At 32.6% G+C, this 23,677-nt stretch overlaps 2 protein-coding genes across 3 annotated transcripts; one reads left to right on the top strand and one right to left on the bottom strand.

Moving 5' to 3' along the window:
* Window positions 1-395: 395 nt before the first annotated feature.
* On the top strand, window positions 396-4,339 carry LOC141606566 (uncharacterized). Its single transcript, XM_074425742.1, has 5 exons — window positions 396-795; window positions 1,726-1,867; window positions 2,191-2,417; window positions 3,091-3,348; window positions 3,860-4,339. The coding sequence occupies exons 1-5, from the start codon at window positions 478-480 to the stop codon at window positions 4,175-4,177; spliced, it is 1,263 nt and encodes a 420-aa protein (XP_074281843.1). The 5' UTR covers window positions 396-477; the 3' UTR covers window positions 4,178-4,339.
* An 8,597-nt stretch (window positions 4,340-12,936) lies between these two features.
* Window positions 12,937-18,157, bottom strand: LOC141606567 (uncharacterized). Of its 2 annotated transcripts, none has more exons than XM_074425744.1 (2): window positions 15,263-18,110; window positions 12,937-13,412 (listed from the first exon to the last, which is right to left on the bottom strand). In XM_074425744.1, exons 1-2 carry the CDS (start codon window positions 17,928-17,930, stop codon window positions 12,991-12,993), a joined length of 3,090 nt encoding a protein of 1,029 aa, XP_074281845.1. In that variant the 5' UTR covers window positions 17,931-18,110; the 3' UTR covers window positions 12,937-12,990. The 2 variants fall into 2 exon arrangements, with proteins under 2 accessions (XP_074281845.1, XP_074281844.1); XM_074425743.1 differs by lacking the exon at window positions 12,937-13,412 and adding an exon at window positions 13,572-13,685 and having other exon boundaries at window positions 15,263-18,157.
* Between the last annotated feature and the right edge of the window lie 5,520 nt (window positions 18,158-23,677).

Raw genomic sequence — 23,677 nt, forward strand, 5'->3', positions numbered from 1 at the left:
ATGATAATTTATTCGGTTATTTTAGACACTAACCAGTAACCATCTTTTATTTCTCTAAATCACTATGAATATTAATAATTTAGACCTTATTATTCTTTATCCAACTTTTCAAGAGAAATGATAACGCCAACACTGAAATGTACTCTGTCACTCAATATATACTAACATTATTTTCATAACTTAATTTTCCAAGACGTATTCTTAGTGGCAAGAGTACATTCTTACAATTTTACGTACCGTTATAATCTACCATTGTTAAATTCTAATCTTTATCTTTATTTTAAAGTCAAAATTCAATACTCCATCAATTTTAACTACACAATGCCTAAGTCGATAATCTTATCAAGAGTTACGATTCCATGTATATAAGTATGTGACATTGTAAAGTCTCAATCAAATTAATATGTTAGTAATTTATATGCTGACGGAATTTACAAAAGATCCACAAAACAAAGCATCACACAACACACTCCTAATATGGCTTGTTTAAGAGCAAGATTAATAGTAAATCACCATTATAATCCATCATCATTACATCAATATCCTCTTACTCAAACGAAACCAAAATCCCAATTATTATCAAAATTGACCCTTTTTAATTATTTCCTTCATCATCACAATTCCACAAACCCTAACATTTCTCTATCTTCTTCTTCACTTAATCACTCATCTACTAGCAAATATACTCCCAAATTTACCATTAAAGCTCACTCATTTTCAACTAATACACCATCTTCATCTTCATCATCAACAATGGTGAAAGCTATTAGGGTTCATGAACATGGTGGACCAGAGGTTGTTTTCCATCTCTTTGTATTATTATGCACACCAACTGTTTGCTGAAATGCCCAACTGAAATTATGATTAAAAATGAATGTTATATATAAATTATGGTTTTTTAATTGTTTTTGTATGTGGGTTGATGGGTGATCATTGATCACTGATTTTTTTTTAACCTTTTTGTTGATGATCATTCGAAAATAGTCTCTTTGTGTTGCTAACACGAGGATAAAGCTGCCTAAATCCAACCCCCTTACCTAGCAATTTGCAGGAGCCATTGAGGCACTTGGGTAATGTTTTTGTTAGTGTATGTTGATGATCATTGTCAATTTTCATTTGGTGTAAATGGGTGTTTTTCGTTATGAGTTATTGTTAAAAAGTTTGCTGCTTTTGCCTTTTGGGTATCCTTTAGGTGTGTTTGGATTGAGGGATTTGGAGAGAAAAGAAAGGGAGAGAGAGTAGGGGATTTAAAATCCTTTGTTTGGATAGCAAATGAGGGTAGAGGGAAATGAAGGGGGGAGAGATTTTCAAGGCTAATCAAAATCTCTCTACAATGGGCAAGATTTGGAGGAAAATTGTATACAAACACCCACACTCCATTTCCCCTCCCCTTCCCTTACCTCCTTCCCCCTCCCCTTCTTTTCCCTCCACTTTTGCTAATATAACTATTTATGTGGCCAGTGATGATTAAAATGTCGGTAGTAAGATTGCGTACATCTGAACCCCTGTTGTGTCGATGTGGGAGTATATGACTCTGGAGGTTTTAGGGTAGTGCTGCTGTGGTTCAGTGCATTTTAACCGAAAAGATGCAATCTTTTAATTGTCCATTTGGGAATTTGTATTCTTATTTGATGATATTTATGATGATGATGATGATGATGATGATGATGATGATGATGATGATGATGATGATGGTGATGGTGATGGTGATGATGATTGCTGTAGGTACTGAAATGGGAAGATGTAGAAGTAGGGGAGCCAAAAGAGGGCGAGATTCGTGTGAGGAACAAAGCAATCGGGCTCAATTTCATTGATGTTTATTTCCGTAAAGGAGAGTATAAGGCTCCTACAATACCCTTCATACCAGGTTCGCTCCGTTTCTAGCTTATGTGCAGTTCTGTTTTAAAAGTATCAATTCAAGCTGTGAAACATGCTCATATCTATCTATTAGGTTTACTTATATCACACAGATAAAATGAACTGTGTATAAAGCAGTCTCACAAAAACTATATGGGAGACTCACTCATTCAAAATTTTTGCCGATTTAATTAGTCTTTGGGCTTAATTGCGTTGATGAGACTGCAGAATATGTTTTTGAATATATATCTGATACGTATGTGTTTTGATTAATTATCCTCTTTCATGAATTAAAATACTGAGTTGGCACGAACGGTATGATTATGGGGACAGGAATGGAGGCAGCCGGGGAGGTGGTTGCTGTTGGTCCTGGTTTAACTGGAAGACAGGTGGGAGACATTGTTGCTTATGCTGGTAGTCCAATGGGTTCATATGCTGAGGAGCAAATACTTTCTGCCAACAGAGTCGTGCCTGTTCCATCTTCTATTGATCCTATTACTGCAGCATCTGTCATGCTGAAGGGTTTGACTGCTCATTATCTCATTCGTCGTAGCTTCCAAGTATGTCTCACTCCTATCTAATTGTCATTTTGAATCCAGCAATGCACTAGGCCATTCATATACTCATTCATATTCGTTATTAGGATTTTGCACCGAAATGCGTATACAAGGTTCTCTGATATAGTATCACTCATTTATGAATTTAGTCTCACCTCCAAATGATTGTTATATGTAAGCTTGTTATTGAGTATGAGGTAGCTCACTATCCTTTGAGAGCATGTTTCATCGTGTGTCCCGTGCTATGTTGCTCAGACTCGTTTAGAAGGATCCGACACGGGTGCGTGTCCAAGTGTCGGACTCGGCCAATTTTAATAAAAATATGCATATTTTGGCTTTAAACGAGGTGTCGAAGTGTCATACACTTGTCTGAGTATCGAGTGTCGGACACGGGTACATGAGGGAATTAGAAGAGTCGGAGTAACATAGGAACTCCCGTGTCTGTTTTGGCATGGGTATGACTATGACAAGGAAAACTTCAATTAAACCAAAAGTATGGGATTTTTTTACATAAAATAGCCAAGTCTAATCCTTGGACACAAACAAGATGTCCACTTGTAACCGAGTTCGAGTAACATTGTTTTGATACCAACATTTTGTGTGTACTTTGCAAATATTCACTCTGCTGGGCACTAGCCGAGTGTTCTTTTGTATCTTCTGACCTTCAAAATTCTAGGTTCAAGCTGGTCATACTATCCTTGTTCATGCCGCTGCTGGAGGAGTAGGTTCCCTATTATGCCAATGGGCGAATGCCCTTGGTGCAACTGTCATCGGTACTGTCTCGACAAAAGAGAAAGCAATTCAGGCCAAAGAGGATGGATGCCACCATGTGATACTCTACAAGGAAGAGGACTTTGTGACTCGTGTTAATGAAATTACAGGGGGACAAGGGGTAGAAGTTGTTTATGATTCTGTTGGCAAGGACACTTTTCAGGTAATTTGCCTGACCTATCCTTCACCGTGGAAGAACTCGATACCTTCTCATACAAATATTCAAAATATTGTCCTATAATCATATATCTACGTCTACGTTACTTCAGGAACAATAAATCTCATTATCATGGTATAAAATTATGGTTTGAGACGCTGATCTCAGAATTGGTCGTTGCGACCTGATCTGCTACGTCATGCACTCATGCCATAAATGCAACTGATACCCGCCTCAAATACAATTGCAGTAACCTTAAAATTATAATACTAACCCGTTCGGGAATCCGTGTTTGGCCATTGGTGGATTCATGGGTCCTAAGACACCTTAAAACAATTTTTTTTTCAACTGTTTGCTAAATTTGTTGTCGGAATAAATATGTCCTATGTATAAGGGCCGTTTTCCAAGAGAATTGCTCTTCAGGAGCTCATCTAGCTCTTGCGTTATTTGCATTTTAAGGTACACAAGTGCATTATACTACTGTACATTAATTTTAAGAAGGAATTTGTATTTTCAGGGATCATTGGATTGCCTAAAACTGAGAGGACACCTGGTTTTGTTCGGTCAGTCATCAGGGACACCTGATCCTGTTCCAATATCAGCACTGGCAGTGAAATCTCTCACCTTAACAAGGCCGACCCTAATGCATTACACAGTAACCCGGGATGAGCTTCTGGAAGCTGCAGGAGAACTATTTGAAAATATCGCTAAAGGCATCCTAAAAGTTCGTGTTAATCACAAGTATCCGCTATCTCAAGCAGCCGAAGCTCACACTGCCCTCGAAACCAGGCAAACCACTGGATCGGTTGTGCTCATACCAGATGGTTCAATGTAACTTTTCTGTTGTTTAAACAGTGGAACTCGCAACTGCTACGTTCAGCGAGATTTGTTCCTGTACTGAACATGATGTAATAATTTAAAGATCATAATACATGCCTGACATTCTCGATTTAAATTATAAGTTTTTATAAAAAAAATCCGGATTTCGATTTTAAAACCTATAAGTTTACTTGGCTTTCGTATTATGTTTCACTCCCCTTTTGTTTTTCACTTTTTCTTTTCTGATTTTCGCTTTTTTGAGGTGTGCGTTCATCCATTGACGGTTCTAAAGGATGATTCATGTCAGCCGACCCCAAATTATTTTGGGATTAAAGCTCTGATGTTGTTGTAATACATGCCTGACATTACTTCATCAACACGGTTTTAGAATCGGTTGAAAATTGTAAGAATTTTTTTTTTTTAAAATTCCCATTGATGCAATATCATAAGCTGATTTAAATGCCAATTTCCGTCACAAATGCAATTGAACACTGGTTTCGCCATGCAAATTTACTCGAAAAATGTAATATTTCCTATAAACAACTGATTACAGAAAATCAGTACTGCAAGTACAATTAACATGAACTAATTACAGAACAAAATCTTAACAGAAGAACCTAAATTCGAGTATCTACACGATGAAGAAAATCCAGAGCTCGAGAAATCCCATGAACGACAAACATTCGACTACTGTAAATCTCCGGTGAGACGATTTCCACTCCATTAACAGCCAAACCATAAGAAACATTAGCATTAGCATTAGCATTAGCATTCACAGTAACCTGAACAACATTCCCTGGTAACAAAGTTGACAGTACAGTCTTTACAGGTAATGCAGTTAACTCAATATAACTATACCTTCGACCGACAACATGATACCTAACAACCCGATCCAATATCCAATTCGACGAACCCACAAACCCGAATTCCATTGGTGCTAAAACAGTAACCGAATCCAAATCCGGGTATTCTTTAACAACCTGATCAAGAACTGAATTCAACCCGATTGCAAACGAGACGAAACCCGTTGAACTCAATGTTCTGATCATCCTTACCCATTCCACTGCTCTCCGATTACTCGAATTAACGGAATTATTACAGTGTTTCGGATTAATTGAAGTGAAGGGAGAAAGAACACCATGAATTGAAACAAAATCATCAAGAAACAAATTGGGATGCGAAACAGTCACATTATTGATCAAAACAACAGAATAATTCAACCCGAAATCACGGAATTTTGTTAAAGAAACATTTTTGGAAGGAATTAAAGTAGGCAAACAAGAATAATTCTGTTTTCCAAAAAGTTCTTGAAAAGTAAGACTAACAGGGAGAGTATGGTATTGCAGTAACAACTGCACAGAAGACGGAGAGACCGACAAGTTAGAAAAGGCGGTGTCGTGGAGAGCGAAGACGGTGGCAGAAGGTGGCAAGGATGAGGGGAAGAGAAATAATTGAGGGGAGAATTGAAGCAGAGTTGCCATTATGGTGAAACCGTTGTTTCGGAGGATTGTTGTTGCGGTAGTGGAGATGGGTGAGTGTGTTGTGGTGTTGGAGACGGTGGTTGTGGTGGTTGTTGTGGTGGTTGACGGTGGTTGGAAGGTGGAGATTGCGACGGCGGCGAGGAAGATTGATAGTGTTAAGTAAATTGGTGCATGCCACCAGTGTGAGCATGAGTATGTTGTTGTTGACATTGTTTTTCAATTTCTTGAAATGTGTGAAAATTTTGATGTGATGATTAATTAATTAATTTATAATATATTTGTAACAGAAAAACCGTTATTTGTTCACAACAGAAACCGTTAACTAATTAACAGAATTCGGGTAATAATATATACTCGATCCTTCTGTTCCAATCATTTGATTACGTTTAACTAAAATACTATTCACAAAAAAAATAAAATATAAATAAATGAATGAGACAAAAGGAGTAATTTGTACTGAAAATTGACAATCGCGCGAGTTAATATTGGTTCTTGAATGAGGTCTACTAGTGTAATGAGTGACGGTTTTGGACAATGTTAAAATATTAGATAATGCTCCGAACATATCCGTTACCTTATTGGAGTAATTTTAATCTGAATTCGAATTAAGTAGAATAATTAGATAAAAGCTAAACATATAGTTTATGAAATCCGTAATAACAAAAAATAAAATGGTCTCGAAGCATATAAAAAAATTATCAAACTTTGATCTTTATTTGATAAGAATAACAATGAAATATCTATTACCCGGTCTGTCTCATTTATTTGTTAACCTTTTATATCCTTTAGAAGGAATATTTTAATCAAAAGTAAACAAATGAGTAAGACGGATAGATCATATTTTTGCATTATTACCTATCAACTCTGAACACTAAGTACACTAAGAACTTAACTAGCTACAGACTCGACATAGTTTATGAAATCCGTAACAACAAAAAAATAAAATGATCTCGAAGCATATAAAAAAATCAAACTTTGATCTTTATTGGATAAGAATAACAATGAAATATCTATTACTTTGTCTCATTTATTTGTTTACCTTTTATATTCTTCGTGAAAATATTTTAATCAAAGGTAAACAAATAAGTGAGACGGGATTTTAACACTAAGTACACTACTACAATGAAGAACTTAACTAGCTAAAACAAACAATGAATTATCTATTACTCGGTACGTCTCATTCATTTATTTACCTTTTATATCTTTTACGATAAATATTTTAATCAAAAGTAAACAAATGAGTGAGACGGAGATATGAATTTATGCATCATTAATTCATTATCTATCAATTCCAACACTAAGTACACCACTACAATGAAGAACTTAACTAGCTAGAACAAACACCACTCCCACCACCATTGTTGCCACTACCACCACCGCTATTACCGCTACCACTACCACTACCGCTACCACTTCCGCTACTCTCACCAACACCGCTACCACCACTACCACTACCACTACTACTACCCGGAGTAATATCAAGCTTAACAATAGCAATTCCAAGTCGAGCCAACCCAAATTCATCAAACCCATCAGTCTCATACCGAAACGTCCATACTTGAACCACGTCACCGACTTTAAATTTCTCGGTCGCAACGACTTCTCGCCACGGAGACACAAGGGCATAATAGGAATTTTCACCCATATACATCTTACCAAATTTTATATACTCTCTATTATCAACCCTATCTAAAGTTGATGGTACCACCAACCTAGACTGAATTTTATAAGTCCGATTATTATTAATCGACTCGATTTCAATACTTGTCAAAAAATCATTGTTTTGCAGACCATCCATCGAAAATATTAGTCGATTTTCATTCGGTTTTACGTCTGTTGAACGTAATTTCTTTTGTGCCATCAACTCTAATTTCTTCCCATGTAATAACTTTTCAATAAATTCCTTGTAATGCTCTGGAATATTTTTTTCAATTGGACCGCCTTGAGCGTTTTCTTTCGACTTTTCTTTCGACTTTTTTGGAGACCGTTTCTTGGTATTCGACCTCTTTTCTTTAGCTATATCGAAATCATTATCATAATCATCATCGATTACTATTCCTTTCGCTTTTCTTTTGTTAGTAACACGGGTTAATTTGTTTTCGAGCATTATTAGGGCTTTTTTCTCTTCCTCGACACTTATCTCATTGTTGACGGGTACTCCAATATCGTAATTTGTTGTAAAGAAAGGAATTTCTTTACACCCCTTGTTAGTTTTTCCCATCTTTTTTCGACCATTCTCATAATTATAATCATAATAATAATAATCATCCTCGATTACTATTTCTTTCCCTTTTCTTTTATTTAAAACACGAGTATTTTCACTTTCAATCATAAGGATATCGTCTTTTTCCTTTCTTCCCTCCTTCTCGACACTCTCATTGTTGACGGGAACTCCAATATCGTAATTTTCATTACACCCCTTCTTGGTTTCTACCTTCTTTTTTCGACCATAATCGTAATTATAATCATAATCATCCTCGATTACTATTTCTTTCCCTTTTCGTTTACTCAAAACACGAGTATTTTCACTTTCGACCATTAGGGTTTCGTCTTTTTCCTCTGATTTCTCCTCCTCGACACTCTCATTCTCGACTGAAACTTCAATAATATCCGAGTTTGTTGCACTCACCGGAGCTTCTTGGATTAATTCTTGCTTCTTTATACGTAATAATTTTTCAGCTTCCATGCTTATTACAAGCCTCAAATTAAATTTTTTCTTAAAAAAAGTTTCTTTAAATTCCTCTTTCGATAAGTAATGTCGAAGATGATCTATTTCTTCCAAAATATCATCTACTTTTTCCGCAAAATCCATCCTTAATTCTTCGTTTTTTTCCGTTAATTCGATCAAATTTGTTTTATTTGACCTAATTACGGAAATTTGCTAATACAAAAACAAATTATTATATTATAGTTGAATTGAAATTGAAATTGAAATTGAAATTGTTAATTTGTCGAATTGTGTGTGTATATATATATAGATATGAAGAAGTACGGAGTAGTATAGGATTAGTAATTAGTAATTGTAAGTTGATCAGGACACAAGAGTTCTTCTTACCATAAATTAACTTGGAAAGCAAGTAAAATATGTTTGAAATATCTGAAATATGGTAATTATTATGTAACCTAATCTTATTTAATTTCCTTATTTCAATTGGTTTTGGAATTTATTAAAAAAATAAAGAAATTGATTAACTAGGTTTCCTAAATTTTATTGTGTGGAAAAAACTAACTTGAGTTCCAAGTATGTGGGATTTATGGTAACTTTCTAGCTAGACATGTTCCAAACACAAATTATCATGTAAATATGGGGGTTTCACACTGAATTAGTGTAAAATTACCTTATATTTTACCGTAACACCATCCTATATTTTTTTTTACTAACGATCTTTTTTTTTTTAATGAGGGTATATATGTCTTTATATTGACGAATGGATTTATTACTATATAAAATCGTTTTAAACAATAATACCAACTCAATTTTCTTTTAATATATAGCGATTATTTTAGTATATGTTTTGTATTTTTGTAAAAATAACAAAACCAAGTAGATAGATGATATAATATCTAAGTGGAAAATCATCCATTAGCAAAAGTAAAGGCAAGATATCCGTTAAAAGATTTAGGATATTGCATTAAATTAATCAATAAAAATTAGTGATGTATAGTAGTAGTACAACACTTCTATACTAACCCTTAATTTGAATCTAAAATATTAAAAAAGTATTCCATTAATTAAACTCAATAACTTCTTAATTAGAGAGCTCTAGATTCAAGTCGCACCAAGAGTATTCTTATTGAGGTAATATTAGGGTTGTTTCTTTTCAACTTCGAGTCTATCACCTCTTTAAAATGGTGGTTAATCTTGGTATATGGTTTGCAGGATATCAAGTATATATACTTGAAAGATATCAAGTATATATACTAAAGGCGACAGTTGCGAGCTTCCTCCTAAGTATGTGGGATTTATGGTAAATTTCTAGCTAGACATGTTCCAAACATAAATTATCATGTAAATATGGCGGTTTCACACTAAATTAGTGTAAAATTACTTTATATTTTACCGTAACACCATCCTATATTTTTTTTTACTAACGATCTGTTTTTTTAATGAGGGTATATATGTCTTTATATTGACGAATGGATTTATTACTATAGTATAAAATCGTTTTAAACAATACCAACTCAATTTTCTTTTAATAACGATCGATTATTTAAGTATGTTTTGTATATTTGTAAAAATAACAAAACCAAGTAGATAGATGATATATCTGAAAAAGTGGAAAATCATCCATTAGCAAAAGTAAAGGCAAGATATCGATCGGTTAAAAAGATTTAGGATATTGCATAAAATAATTAATCAATAAAAATTAGTGCCATAGTAGTACAACACTTCTATACCAACCCTTAATTTGAATAAAAAATAATAAAAAAGCATTCCATTAATTAAACTCAATTAGAGCTCTACATTCAAGTCGCACCAAGAACAATCTTGTTGAGGTAAAATTAGGGTGGTTCCTTTTAAACTTCGATTCCATCACCTCCTTAAAAAGGTGGTTAATTTTGGTATACGTAAGTTTCATCAAAAGTGAAATTCAACCCCATTTTTTAAATTTACACAAGAATTTTAATTAAAAACAATTTATATTGGTATTAAATAATTTATTAAATAACTAAAAATTACTAATTGCAACTTTACGAATTTTTACATAATTTATTAATCATTGAAGAATACTTTTACATACATATTTAGTAAATTATTTATAATTTATATAACATTCATACATATATAATAAATTGTCTATATATTATAAAATTCAAAATAAAATAATTCTCAATATTTAATATAAATATAAAAGTTCTAAAATTATAAAAAATATATTTTATATTTGATAAATTGTATTAAAAGTAATATTAATATAAGAATTTGGTGAAAATTATGAAAATGGGGTTGAATTTCACTTTTGGTGAAACTTAAGGGGTTTGATTGCTCCAAATAAAACTTATGGGGCCTAATTTCACAATTGAACAGAGTTAAGGGGCCTAATTACCACTTTCGCGGACTTGAAAGATATCAAGTATATATACTTGAGAGTTTACCAAGTGCATACTAAAGGTGACAGTTGCGAATTTTCTCCTCATTGTATTGTCAAAATTAAAAGTAAACAAATGACCGATATGAAAGGGTACTAAGATATAAATCAAATTGGTAACAAAAAGATGATCTCATTACTCTCAGGTATATATAAAATCAAATTCAAATAACAATGAAACAAAAACAAATGAAATGAAAAATCAAGAACTAACTAGCTAGCTAGAACAAACACCACCATCACCACTATTACCGCTACCATTACTCTCACAACCACCGTTGCCACTACCATTGCCACCAGGACTAATACCGGGACTAACATCAAGCTTAACAATAGCCATCCCAAGTTGATCCGACCCTTTATCACCCTCATACCGAAATGTCCACACTTGGATTACATCACCCACTTTAAAATTATCGACCGCGACGACCTCTTTCCAAGTACTCACAAGAGTATAATACCAATTCCCACTCATTTGCCACTTACCAAGCTTTATAAACTTCACATTAACTCCATCCAACGTTGAGGGCACCAACAATCTAACATCAATTTTATTATTACAATCTTTTTTATTAATTAATTCAAATTCTTGACTTCTTAAAAAGTCAACGCGACATTTTATTGGAAATAAAAGTCTACCATGATTTGGATTTACGTCTGTTACTGTTAACCTTTTTTGTACTATCAATTTCTTTTCCAACCCATGTAACTTGTTAATACCCTCAACGTACGGTATTGGAAGACCGTCTTCGACTTGAGTCTCCTCTTTTTTAAAAATAATTTTACACCCCTTCTTGGTTTTTGCCTTCTTTTTTCGACCATTCTCGTAATTACAATCATAATCATCGTCGATTACTATTTCTTTCCCTTTTATTTTACTTAAAACACGAGTATTTTCACTTTCGATCACTAGGGTATCGTCTTTTTCCTCTTTTTCCTCCTCCTCGACACTATCATTGTTGACGGAAACATCAAAATCCGAGTTTGTTGCACTAGAAGGAACTTCTTCTTGGACTAATTCTTCCCTCTTTTTACGTAGTTGTTCAAATTGCATGCTTATTATAAGCCTCAAGTTAAACTTTTTCTTAACAAAAGTTCCTTTAAATTCCTCTTCCGATAAATAATGTCGAAGATCATCTATTTCTCTCAACAAATCATCTACACTTTCTTCTTTTTCGTTCATTCGTTCCATGATCGAGTTTATGCTAATTACGGAAATTTGCTAATACAAAAACAAATTTTTTGAATTAAATAAATAGAGAAAATTAGAGATTGAAGAATTATTAATATTTAGACGTGAAAAAATTGATGATTTTTCGAGTTGTATATATAAAGTAGTAATAGTAATTTTACGTTGATCAGGAAACAAGAGTTCTTCTTACCATAAATTAACTTGGAAAGCAAGTAAAATATACGGAGTACTCCGTATTTGAAATATCTGAAATCGAAAATAGAAATTAAATAACGCTATTGAGAGACCGTCTCTCTAAAGTTTTTGTAATCTGAAATATGATATAGTAATTATTATGTAAACTAATTTTTTATTCCAAATTCCTTGTCTCAATGGGTTTTGAATTCATTAAAAAAATAATTAAGTATATTATTTAACTGGACTTTCCTAAATTTACTAATTTGCTTGTGAACTAACTTGAGTTCCAAGAATGTGGGATTTATAGTAACTTTCAAAAAAAAATTATCATGTAATTAAGACGCAGTTTCACACTAAATTAGTATAAAACTACCTTATATTGTACCTGAACACCAACCTATAATAATTTTTTTTTTATCAACTACTCGTACCTATGTTTTAGTGAGGGGTATATATTTCTTTAACGAACATAATTAAAGCACTTTAGTGTAAAACCGTTTTAAACAATACCAACTCATATTTTTTTATTTACATCGCTTATTTCTATTTATTTTTGTATTTTTTTTTAAATAACAAATTAAGATAATAAAACCAAGTAGATAAATGACAATATATATATCTGAAAAAGTGGAAAATCATCCATTCGACCATTTAGGTCTCCTAAGAGACCGTCTTCCACTAAATTAGGATATCCGTTATAAAAGATTTAGGATATTGCTTGAAATTTTCCATTAAAAATTAGTGACATACTAGTACAACACTTCTATACCAACCCCATAATTTAAATCTAAATAAAATAAAATAAAATAAAATAAAAAAACTTAAGAAATACTAATAAAAAAATAAAATATGAAAAATTATTAATTAATTTATATAAACACAATCCTCTCTACTTGTTTTCACCACAATTACCAATTTCAATTACATGATCACCATTGTTATTATTATTATTATTATTACCTCCAATAACTTGACTAGGGGACTTCCTCTTAGGCTTAGCTTCTTGTAACATTGACACAACATCCCTCATAGACGGCCTATCGACCGGGTTTCGACTAGTACATAACACCGCGACTCTAAGAAGTAACATCATTTCTTCTTTAACTGATAAACACGATGCACCGGCATTTGTGTCGAGAATGTCGTTGATTCCATTTTTCGATTTGATTTTGGACCGGACCCAATCGACTATACTCTTTCCATCACCAAATTCTGACTCTACAGATCGTTTCCCACTTAAAATCTCGAGTAGTACAACTCCGTAACTGTAGATATCACTTTTCTCGTCGACTTGTAAGGTATAAGCATACTCTACAAAACATAAGTAACACCCATTTAATCAAGTGTGACAATTGATATGGACTTAATAAAGAAGGAAAAAGTATTGAAAGGTTATTAGTCAATGTAATGTATTACATCAAAGAACGCAAATTCTTATTTCAGACAGATAAAATACTATCATTTCACGATAAAATGTTAACAATTCCTGATTAAAATTCTCTTATCAGTTTATTATTAAAAACGGCAATTTTAGTTATAACTTTTTATCACTTTTCTCGTCGACTTGTAAGGTATAGGCATACTCTACAAAACATAAGTAACACCCATTTAATCAAGTGTGACAATTGATATGGACTTAATAAAGAAGGAAAAAGATTGAAAGGTTATATATTATTAAGTCAATGTAATGTATTACATCAAATTAAAGAACGCTAATTCTCGTTTCAGACAGATAAAATACTATCATTTCACTTTAAAATGTTAACATTTCTAGATAAAAAGTTTTTATCAATTTATTGTTAAAAAGTGATAATTTTAGTTATTACTTTTTATTAAAATGGTGATATTTTTCTCGTCTTAAGTTAAAATCGTCGCAGGAGGACTAAAGTAGGTTAGAATGTTAGAAGCTTTTGGTTTGACAAATTTATTGGTGGGTCCAAATTAAAATGATTTTAGAGACAGAAAAAGAAAGAAAATTAAATAAAGCAATTCACGCGTAATAAGTAGTGGAGCTACAGAAATATGAGGAAACATGAAAACAGTTGAAAGGAACAACAACTAGAAAGCCACTAATAAAATTAAAGATAATTGAGTTTTAATTAATTAAAGAGCTAGTGTGGAGTATATGTCAAATTTAGTTCTATGACAAAAATAAAGTTATTAAATTTGCATTATTCGGTTTGATTTCAGATGGAGTGAGTCGGATTACTATATATAAAAGTACTTAGGATTTGAAATTACGCCTTTTTATTAAAAATGTATATCAGTTACGTGAGAACGTGTTTCGGTAAGGTTTGAATGAAGTAATTTTTTTTTATATAATCGGTTTTTTTCCCCGAGTTTTACTTGATTGATCAACATCACTAGGTTGATTGTGATGCTAGCAAATAATTCCATTTGCATGGGTAGATTTAATTTTTGTGCCCACCAAAATGAGTGAAACAAGCATGCTTCCAAATTTTTGAACATGGATGTACACAGTTTTATGCATTATGATTGAATTCATAGATAAGAACAAATGCATTTGGACCACAACTGTTATACTCCGTATATTGAAAGTTATGATATAGTATATGCACTGCACTGGCGAAGCCAGAATTTGAACTTAATAGGGTTGAAAATCTCAATTAGGTAAACAGGTAATGGCATAAGGTTATCTCCAAAAATGTTAGAAAACTTTAAATAAAAACTGTGAAATTTCATCCTTCAACGGGTTGAGCGCCCTGCTAGCCATTCCCTTGCCCCACCACCGATTATATGATTATATTTTATGGAAACAAAGACTGTTCTGTTTCTTATAGGTGAAAAACATAAAAAAATTGTAATGTTGTAGAAGAAAATCATCCTTAATAAACTAAAAAGTAGTTGCTCTTTTACAAGAGCATGGATTCTCTCCATTTTTCTTCTCTAATACAACAATATTAAATCATTATCCATTCTCCACCTCACCAAACGATGAACCGTTAGATCATTTCGGGATAAAATCCACGCCAGTGAGGATAATGAAAGGAAATGAAGAGGGGAAGAAATGGAGAGGATCTCAATTGCTTTTACACTATCGACATCAAGTATTTAAAACTATAGATCAAATGTGGATATATATGCACATTATATAACTAAATGCAATTATAATTAAAAATGTGAAGAGGTAAGAAATTTACCTGGTGCAATATAACCATAAGATCCAGCAATGACGGACATCGACTCATCGGTTTGAATAAGCTTAGCGACCCCAAAATCCGCTACCCTAGCCTCCATGTCAATATCCAAAAGGATATTACTAGGCTTCAAATCGCGGTGAACAATAACAGGATCACAATCATGGTGAAGGTAACAGATACCTTGAGCGACCCCAAGAGCAATCTTATACCGAGTAACCCAATCCGCCAACAAATTAACCCCTTTATTTTTACCATGTAGTAAATCATCAAGACTTCCATTAGGCATGTACTCATATAACAACATTGTACTATCTTTATTACTACAACAACCTAATAATCTCACAATATTCCTATGTCTAACATTCCCTAACACATCCACCTCAGCCAGGACACCTGTCCGCCTTCGCCGTGACGTCTCCTTTTGTTTCCCCCAAAGCTTCTTAATAGCTATTGTTTCGCCACCCGGCATCTCGGCCCTGTAAACCGTCCCGGCGGACCCCATTCCAATTATCTTGTCACTCATTGCCAAACACTCCAACACATCATCTGCTGTGAAATTCAGCCTTTGGAAGGCTGTTAATTTCCATGGACCAACCTCTTTATTATTACTGTTACTTTCACTAATCCGCTGACTGTAACTGGAATGAAAACACCTAATCCCGGCAATTAAAACAAATAATCCTACACTAAATGCAGCTGCCATAATCCACACAATCGCGCCGGGTTTCCTCCTATTCCCCTCTTGATCCACATCTCCTCCTCCTCGTCCTCCTTCTGGAACCGGAGAACCCGACTCACACGGTTTTCTGAGTAATTCACCACATAATCCTAAATTACCACTAAATGAAGAAGGATGTAAACTTGGGAAAATGGACCCTGAAGATGGGATAGGACCACTTAACATGTTATATGACACATTAAATGTCTCTAAAGTTCCACAATTATCAAAATTTGATGGAATTCTACCACTTATATGATTATAAGCCAAATCAACAACATTAATTGAAGGCAAAGTAGAAATTTCCCAAGGAATAATTCCTTCCAAAAAATTATCCCTTAAATTTAAAGTCACCAATTTTTCACAATGTCCTATATCCCAAGGTATAGGTCCATTTAATTTGTTACCTTCCAATTCAATTTGATACAAATTTGAACACCCTTTTAAAAAATCAGGAATTTTCCCTGAAATTTTACAAAATGATGCTGACAAAATTTGTAAATTTGGACCACCCCAAATCAATTTAGGCAATTCCCCATCAAAAAAATTCATTGAAATATTCAAATTTTCCAATTTTGGTGCAATCCCAATATCATTAGGGATAATCCCACTAAAATTATTGTTACTTGCATCAAAATAAACAAGATTTGGCAACATTCCCAACCCATTTGGGATACTTCCATTTAACATGTTATTCTCAATTCTTACCCTTACCAAAGAAGTGCAATTCACAAGTGAGCTAGGCAATTCTCCATTGAATTCATTGTTGAACAATATGAGCTTTTCCAACTTGTTCCCAACACATAAGTCCTTAGGTAAAGGACCACTCAACTTATTCGACGAGACGTCGAGTTTTAGAAGATTCCCATTGGTTCCTAACCTTGATGGCAATGACCCATTTAGGTTATTACTCCATAGAAGAAGGAATTCAAGATTTGGGAGATTCGCGACGTCTTGAGGAATTTCACCACTTAGCTCATTTCTTAGTAAACTTAAGAAAGTAAGCTCCTTTAGTGATGAAATCCCCTTAGGGATTGAACCCGAAAGCGTGTTGTTCGAGAAGTCGAGAATTGTCATGGCTTTCATGTTGGAAATGGTTGAAGGGATGTCTCCTGAGAGATTGTTTAAGAATAGTAACAATGTGGTTAAGTTTGATAAGTTTCCAAGTTCTTTGGGTATGTTGCCAAATAAGTTGGAACTTGATATGTCTAAGTATTTCAAACTTGACAACATACCCAATTCTCTTGGGATAGTACTATTAAAATCATTGTAACCCATTTCAAGACGTTGAAGTTGGTCTAAAAACCCGATTTCCGAAGGTATTGAACCATTGAGTGAGTTCCCGGCTAAATGCATGAAAGTTAGCCTAGGAAAAAATCCATAACTCCCCGGTATACCGCCTTCAAAGTAACTTCCACCGAGGTTTAAGTACTCTAGAAACCGGTTTTCGACTAGGTCTAGTGGTAATGGGCCTACAAAGTTGTTACTATAACAATTCAAGTGTCTAAGGAACTTAAGGTTGGAAATGCCATGTGGGAAAGTTGAGTTGAAGTTGTTGTGACTTATATCAAGTGTTCTAAGGTTGGAAAGCTGAAAAATTATGGAGGGAAAGTTGCCTTCAAATGCATTTTGGCTCAAGTTAAGGTGGTTTAAGGATGATAAAAGTCGAATCTCTGGCGCAATTGCGCCAGAGATATTGAGTGATGAGAGGTCTAAGGAGATGATTTGTGAAGTGTTGAGAGCACATTTTATGCCAAACCATGAACACCAAACATGGGAATTGTTGTCCTTAGAAATTTGGGTATGATCCCAACTTTTTAAGGAGTTTTGAGGGTCATTGAGGGATGATTTTAGGGATAGTAAGGAAAAAACTTGAATTGGGATTTCTTTAGTGGATGCTAGATGAAGAAATAATGGAGAAATTGAGAGGAAAATTAAGAGGAAATTCATGATTTTGATAGTGAATTGTATGAAAATTTGGAAATGAAAGAAATGGTGTGAAAGAAAGTAAATTTAAGGGAAATATGGTTAAGGGTATGATGATTATTATGATGAGTGATAGGAGGAGTAGAAGAAATGCTTTTTTGGAGTGCTTGATGTTGAGGAGATTTCATGATGGTTTTTTGGTTTGAGTGGGACTTTGGGGTTGGAGAAGGGTATGTATGAGATAGATTGACAAAAAGAAGATTGGAAAAAGATGGCATGGTAATTATAGTATTTGTCCCCTCATTTTATCCTTAATAGTGTCCAAAATATATCAAAGGTAAGGTAGTTATAGTAAATGTCACCTTATTTTATCTCAAATTACTTATCGGTCGGTAAATTACAAAATTACTGACGATACCATAACCGATTGCTTATACTTCGATCGGTAGTTTACCGATTGTCATACTAAGCACCGACTGTAGCCAGCCGATAATTAACTTTTTTTACAGATCCATTTTTGTCTGATCGGCCTTTTTAGTAGGTAATCTAACTAGTTCTAGTAGTGAACAATCTTACTGGCTAACTTGATTAACATTTAATTTATCTATTAATATTTCTTTACATATTATTCCATCGAGTTTTAAATATTTTAGTTCAGCTAGCAAATGCATGCAGATAGGGTTTTCAAAGTGAAGATATTATCATCATTATTATTTGAATATCTTATTATATTCCCCGTTAACTTAGCTGTCAACTATAGATATCTCTATATTATTGATGGATTATTAACTTTCATCGACTATTATCGAACATGTCAAATGTACAACATATATGAAATTAAGTATGAAATAAGTGAAGTTATTATCTATAATAATTTCTTTTTGGTTGTAATTCACCATCTTTATAGGTAAAAAATTTTAGAAGGCAAATTTTAACTTTATCTGTGATGCTTCTACAAATGTTTGGTGATGTTGGGGATATCTTTCTCTTTTCTTTTCTTTTGAAATTCAACTTTTTCATCATTCCTTGTTTCCTTTATCTTTGGCTATCAAATTGATAGATATGTGTTAATATTGACACTTATGTCACGCAGGATCCAATAAAGTTTATTTCAAGTACCCACCTTATATTCTCTTGCTTCTCTTTTAAGTACTTGTTATCATTTTTATACAATTTTTTTTATTGTCTCATACTCTCATGCTCTAAACTATGATCTAAAAGTAGTTATAGAAGTTGATGAATAGAATTATATTCATTAATAAGTCATGGTATAAATAATTAACCGGTTTTAGCTTAACTGAAAGCAAAATGTGAAAGAAACGATTACAATTAACCCGTTTTAGTTTAACTGAAAAAACAAAATGTGAAAGAAACAATTACAATTAACCTATTTTACACAAACCCTTATGTAAGCCAGCCTCACACAAAAATTTCTATTCAAAATAAACTTTTTTAAACATAATAAGAATGGAGTAATAGCTAACAAGGGTTTAAATAAATCATTAATTTCTCGATTCAGAAACCGCTTTTAAAACTTTGTATACATGTCCAAAACTTACTCTTTTATAACTTGGACCACAAAATATAAATGGTAATTACATGAGAATAGAGACATTAGGGAATGATAGTATGATACCATTTGAATTAGGAATTATTACTATTTTTAGAGACATGTATAAGGGATTATTTATATTATATTGGATCTAGAGAATTATTACTATTTGTAGAAATTGGAATCTCTTCCACGAGCTATCCCTAGGCCTAATACGTACGTTGGAGATGAAACATTATTGAGGCTTCTTCAACATGCCAACACCCATGAAGAGAAAAAGTGAATATTGTCTAGCCTTGTGCATTTAGGCATGTCTTCTTGTATATGATGAGCTATGTCTTTAATACTTTGAGACTGAAAAAAGTGAATGAAAATTTAAGGTTTTGTTGTAAGGAACATTTAAATTTTAGTTTTGTGTAAGACGGTTTAACGTTAATATAAAAATTAAAGTATGGAACTTATTTGAGTAATTGTTAGTCTACTTATCTATTAGAGGATCATAAATACTTCTGAAAACGGTCTTACACGAATATTTTGCATAATTATGTCAATTTATTATTACCTTCACACTAATATCAACGTGATTTTCCCGTTATTTGAATTTGTTCGACACAATTATTGTAAAAATCGTCTTATATATAACATTAACCATACTGACCCTATAATAATCTAAGATTTCTAACTCTGTCCAGTGTGTGTTAATCATTCATGTTGGAACAGTGACGGAGCCAGGCTTGGGCTAGCAAAGGTGTTGTCCCGAAAAAATTTGAAATTTTCAGTTGAATTTTCACTTTTCTTTTAACTCACCTTATTTTATTATACCTTAATGTATTAGTAGTTCATCCCCATTAAAATTTATCGCTTTTATAATGTAAAATTCTGACTACGTCGTTGGCTCGAGATAATAATAATCAAAGAAATTTACACAACAAATAGTCTCACTAGAATAGAATGGCGCGACAATTTTGAAAAAGAAGTAGGTGGGAGATTTGTCCCCACAAGCCACTATATAATTCACGAGATGGGATTATGACCCTAGTAGAGATATTAATTATTAAGCTATACTTAGATTATTAATTATGTTTCAAATGTGATGCATTAAGGTTAATTTAATTTAACAATGGTAGTAATATTAATATTCGTATAACCGGTACAAATGATAAGATATATACGCTTTTTTTTGCGTATAAAGAATTTAAGGGCGATTTTAATATTAACGGATTTGAATTCAGGTCATGAGTAAAATCTTTTATGACTTTAGCTAATAAGTCATCAGACATTTACAAATACGTTTATTATGAACGGTTTTTCTAACCTAAGTTTAAATCCCGTCAGATCAAAATCCGCCTATACTAGTGATTTCCTTTAGACCAAAAAGAATTGTCTTTGGAAAGTATTTAAATCAAAATAATACTTTTAACATGTAATAGCTAGTCTTGCCATAGACGGATATATCCGTCTATAGCTAAAGACAGGTCAAATAGTTTGAAAGTGGTGATATTTTTGCCTTCATCACCCCACTTGTTGCTTGTCCTATTAAGAATGTGGTATTGTATTTTGCACGTCTTTAATTATAGACGAGATTTTGTCTTAGGTGTGACAGGTATGAAGGAGACAATTTGATTTCTTTTCTAAAATTCTTTCGAGAGCCCCACATTTATCGCCATGACTTTTTTTTTTTGTTGTGTGTAGAGGTGATAGGCCCTTTAACTAATCATAGCTCCTAGTAAAATTCTTTCTCTTTTAGATTTCTAAATTCTTACACAAATTCTTAATAGTCTTGAATTTAATCATGATGCCTTTGAAAATAATAAATTTTGTTGTATATTTAAGTCTATGTGGATGTCCAAATGGCCAATTGATTGACAAAAAATTTAAAATTTCAAATAATTTAAAATTATAATATATTCATCTTCATAAATTAAGTGGTTATGAAGATTTTTTCTAATTTAACCGGGTAAATTAATGAGATGATAGTAATGACGTGATACTCATTGCTTGAGTTTAAACTCCGTTAGTGTTATATACATACATCCTTGTGACTCTTATTATACTAAAATAAAGAATAAAAAATAAAATATGTGATTATCGAACCTATCTTTTATTAACTAATAGACTAATCTAATGAAATTTCGATATTTCATTATCTCTAAAATAACCGAAAAATATTAAACTACGTTCTTTTTCCTAGTTTAGACCCTTAAAAAGTTTTACAGAAAATAAAAAATTACATTTCTCTTAATCATAAAGTCACAGTGATAGTCAATTTTCCCTTTGTGACACACTTTATTAATTAAGACTTTGTTGCTTTTAACTAGTAGAGGTGAATTGAACTGAGCTGAACTGAATGGAACTAAAATCGTATGAATTGACTTGAATAAAACTGAACTAAAATTAAGGCAAAAAGAACAGGTCCTAAATAACCATTAAATTTAAATTAAACTCTTTAGTCTAGAGCACATTGTATAATAGAATCTCATTGTGCTATGTTTCTCAAAGTAATTATCATGACAAAATTAAATGTTATAGGCAGTGATTAAGCTTATAATGATCACATTAGTCGGCTACTTAAACTTGAAGCATAAATCATGAAGATACTTCATCTAAGCTAATGATTAATTTTGTCTTTAAGGGCACCAATGATGGAAAAGTGGTAATTATTCATCATAAAACCCCTTTTAACTTAAGTCAAAGCATAAGGTGAAACAAATTTACAAATACTTGTGAGATAATGTGTCTTATTAAATTATTAAAAGATTATTATTTTTGTACCTTAGTTTTAAGTATGTTTGCAATCCTTTTATTATATATTAAACTGGGACTTAAAAAAGTACGAGTAACTGTTAATTTAGTATTTGTTTTCGTAAAACGATTCCTCTAACATGTATTTTAGGGCACACATTATCATAAGATTTTGTCATGAGATATTCAAGTATAAACTCATTTTTAGTATAATTGGTGAGAATATCTTGTCAATTTTATCATATAATGTATGTCATTAGTACACAGCATGAATATAATCCTTCATGATTTTACCAACTAAGCAAGTTGAAATCTCCATCCTAAGACAAATTAAGCAGCTCATGACATGACTGTAGTCTTGCTTAGGACGGTGTTGTGTTAAGACATGTCACAACGATCTTTTCAATTTAACATTATTTAAATCGATTATAAGTATCATCTTAAATCTTAATTAACTTAAGATAATATGTACTAAATAAGAATTTGTGCATGATATGAGTATGTGCTATGTTTATTTTGTAGATAAGTGTATAAAAATTATGTGTAATATACATTTATATATATTTCACTTTTGAAATAAGATGATAACAATGTCGGTAAAACAAAAACAAAGTATAAACAGTTATCGACCGTAATCCAAAAAAGGTATTAGAACGAAAGATTTCGTTGCCTGCAACAGAAAAATTATAATACCTGATGCACTAAATAAGTATTGCATTTATAATAATGAAAAAAAAAACAGTTTTAAGTAATGAATTTGCTACTAAAATTCACAAATTCTCATTGAAGACATGACATATCCGTCACAAGCTTGTGACGGATACCACTTTACCTCACAATGTACCCACTTTTTCTCTCTCTGCAATACTATTCATGTGGTCCCCTTTCTCCACTAACCCATTTTATTACCATTTTATCTCACAAAATATGCCACAAATGGTAACCCGTCACAAGGGAGACCAATTGACTAAAATTATAGTGAGGCTTTAGACAAATTACTTTTTTTATATAGATAGATACGATAAAAATAAGAAAATAAAAATAAAAATAAAAAACTCTTTATGTTAAACTAATCATGTACACAAATTCTTATTTCAAACCGCCATATCCGTCTGAAATGATCAAACGGATACCATTTCCTCTCACAAAAAACTCATTTAGGGTGTGAGTGGGAAAGCACATGGGGGTGGCCCACCACCCATGTGCTTCTCACTTGTGATAGGTCTTATTGCGGTCTGAAATAAGGCGGTCTTAAGCAAGACGGACTGAATCATGTAAATTGAAACTACCTGTTACCCAATAAAGACCTAAAGTCCCTAATAATAAGCCAAAATCCCATGTACAATTAGTCACAAACGCGACAAAATCAATACATACAAAACTTAATATTCACTAAAAATTTATTAAAAGAAAAAATAGAAAATTTGTCCTACACCTATATAAAATGTTAAAATTTGTACTCTATAATGTCTATAAT

This window comes from Silene latifolia, chromosome 10, assembly GCF_048544455.1.
Source record: "Silene latifolia isolate original U9 population chromosome 10, ASM4854445v1, whole genome shotgun sequence".
In the NCBI taxonomy this organism is placed as follows: Eukaryota; Viridiplantae; Streptophyta; class Magnoliopsida; order Caryophyllales; family Caryophyllaceae; genus Silene; species Silene latifolia.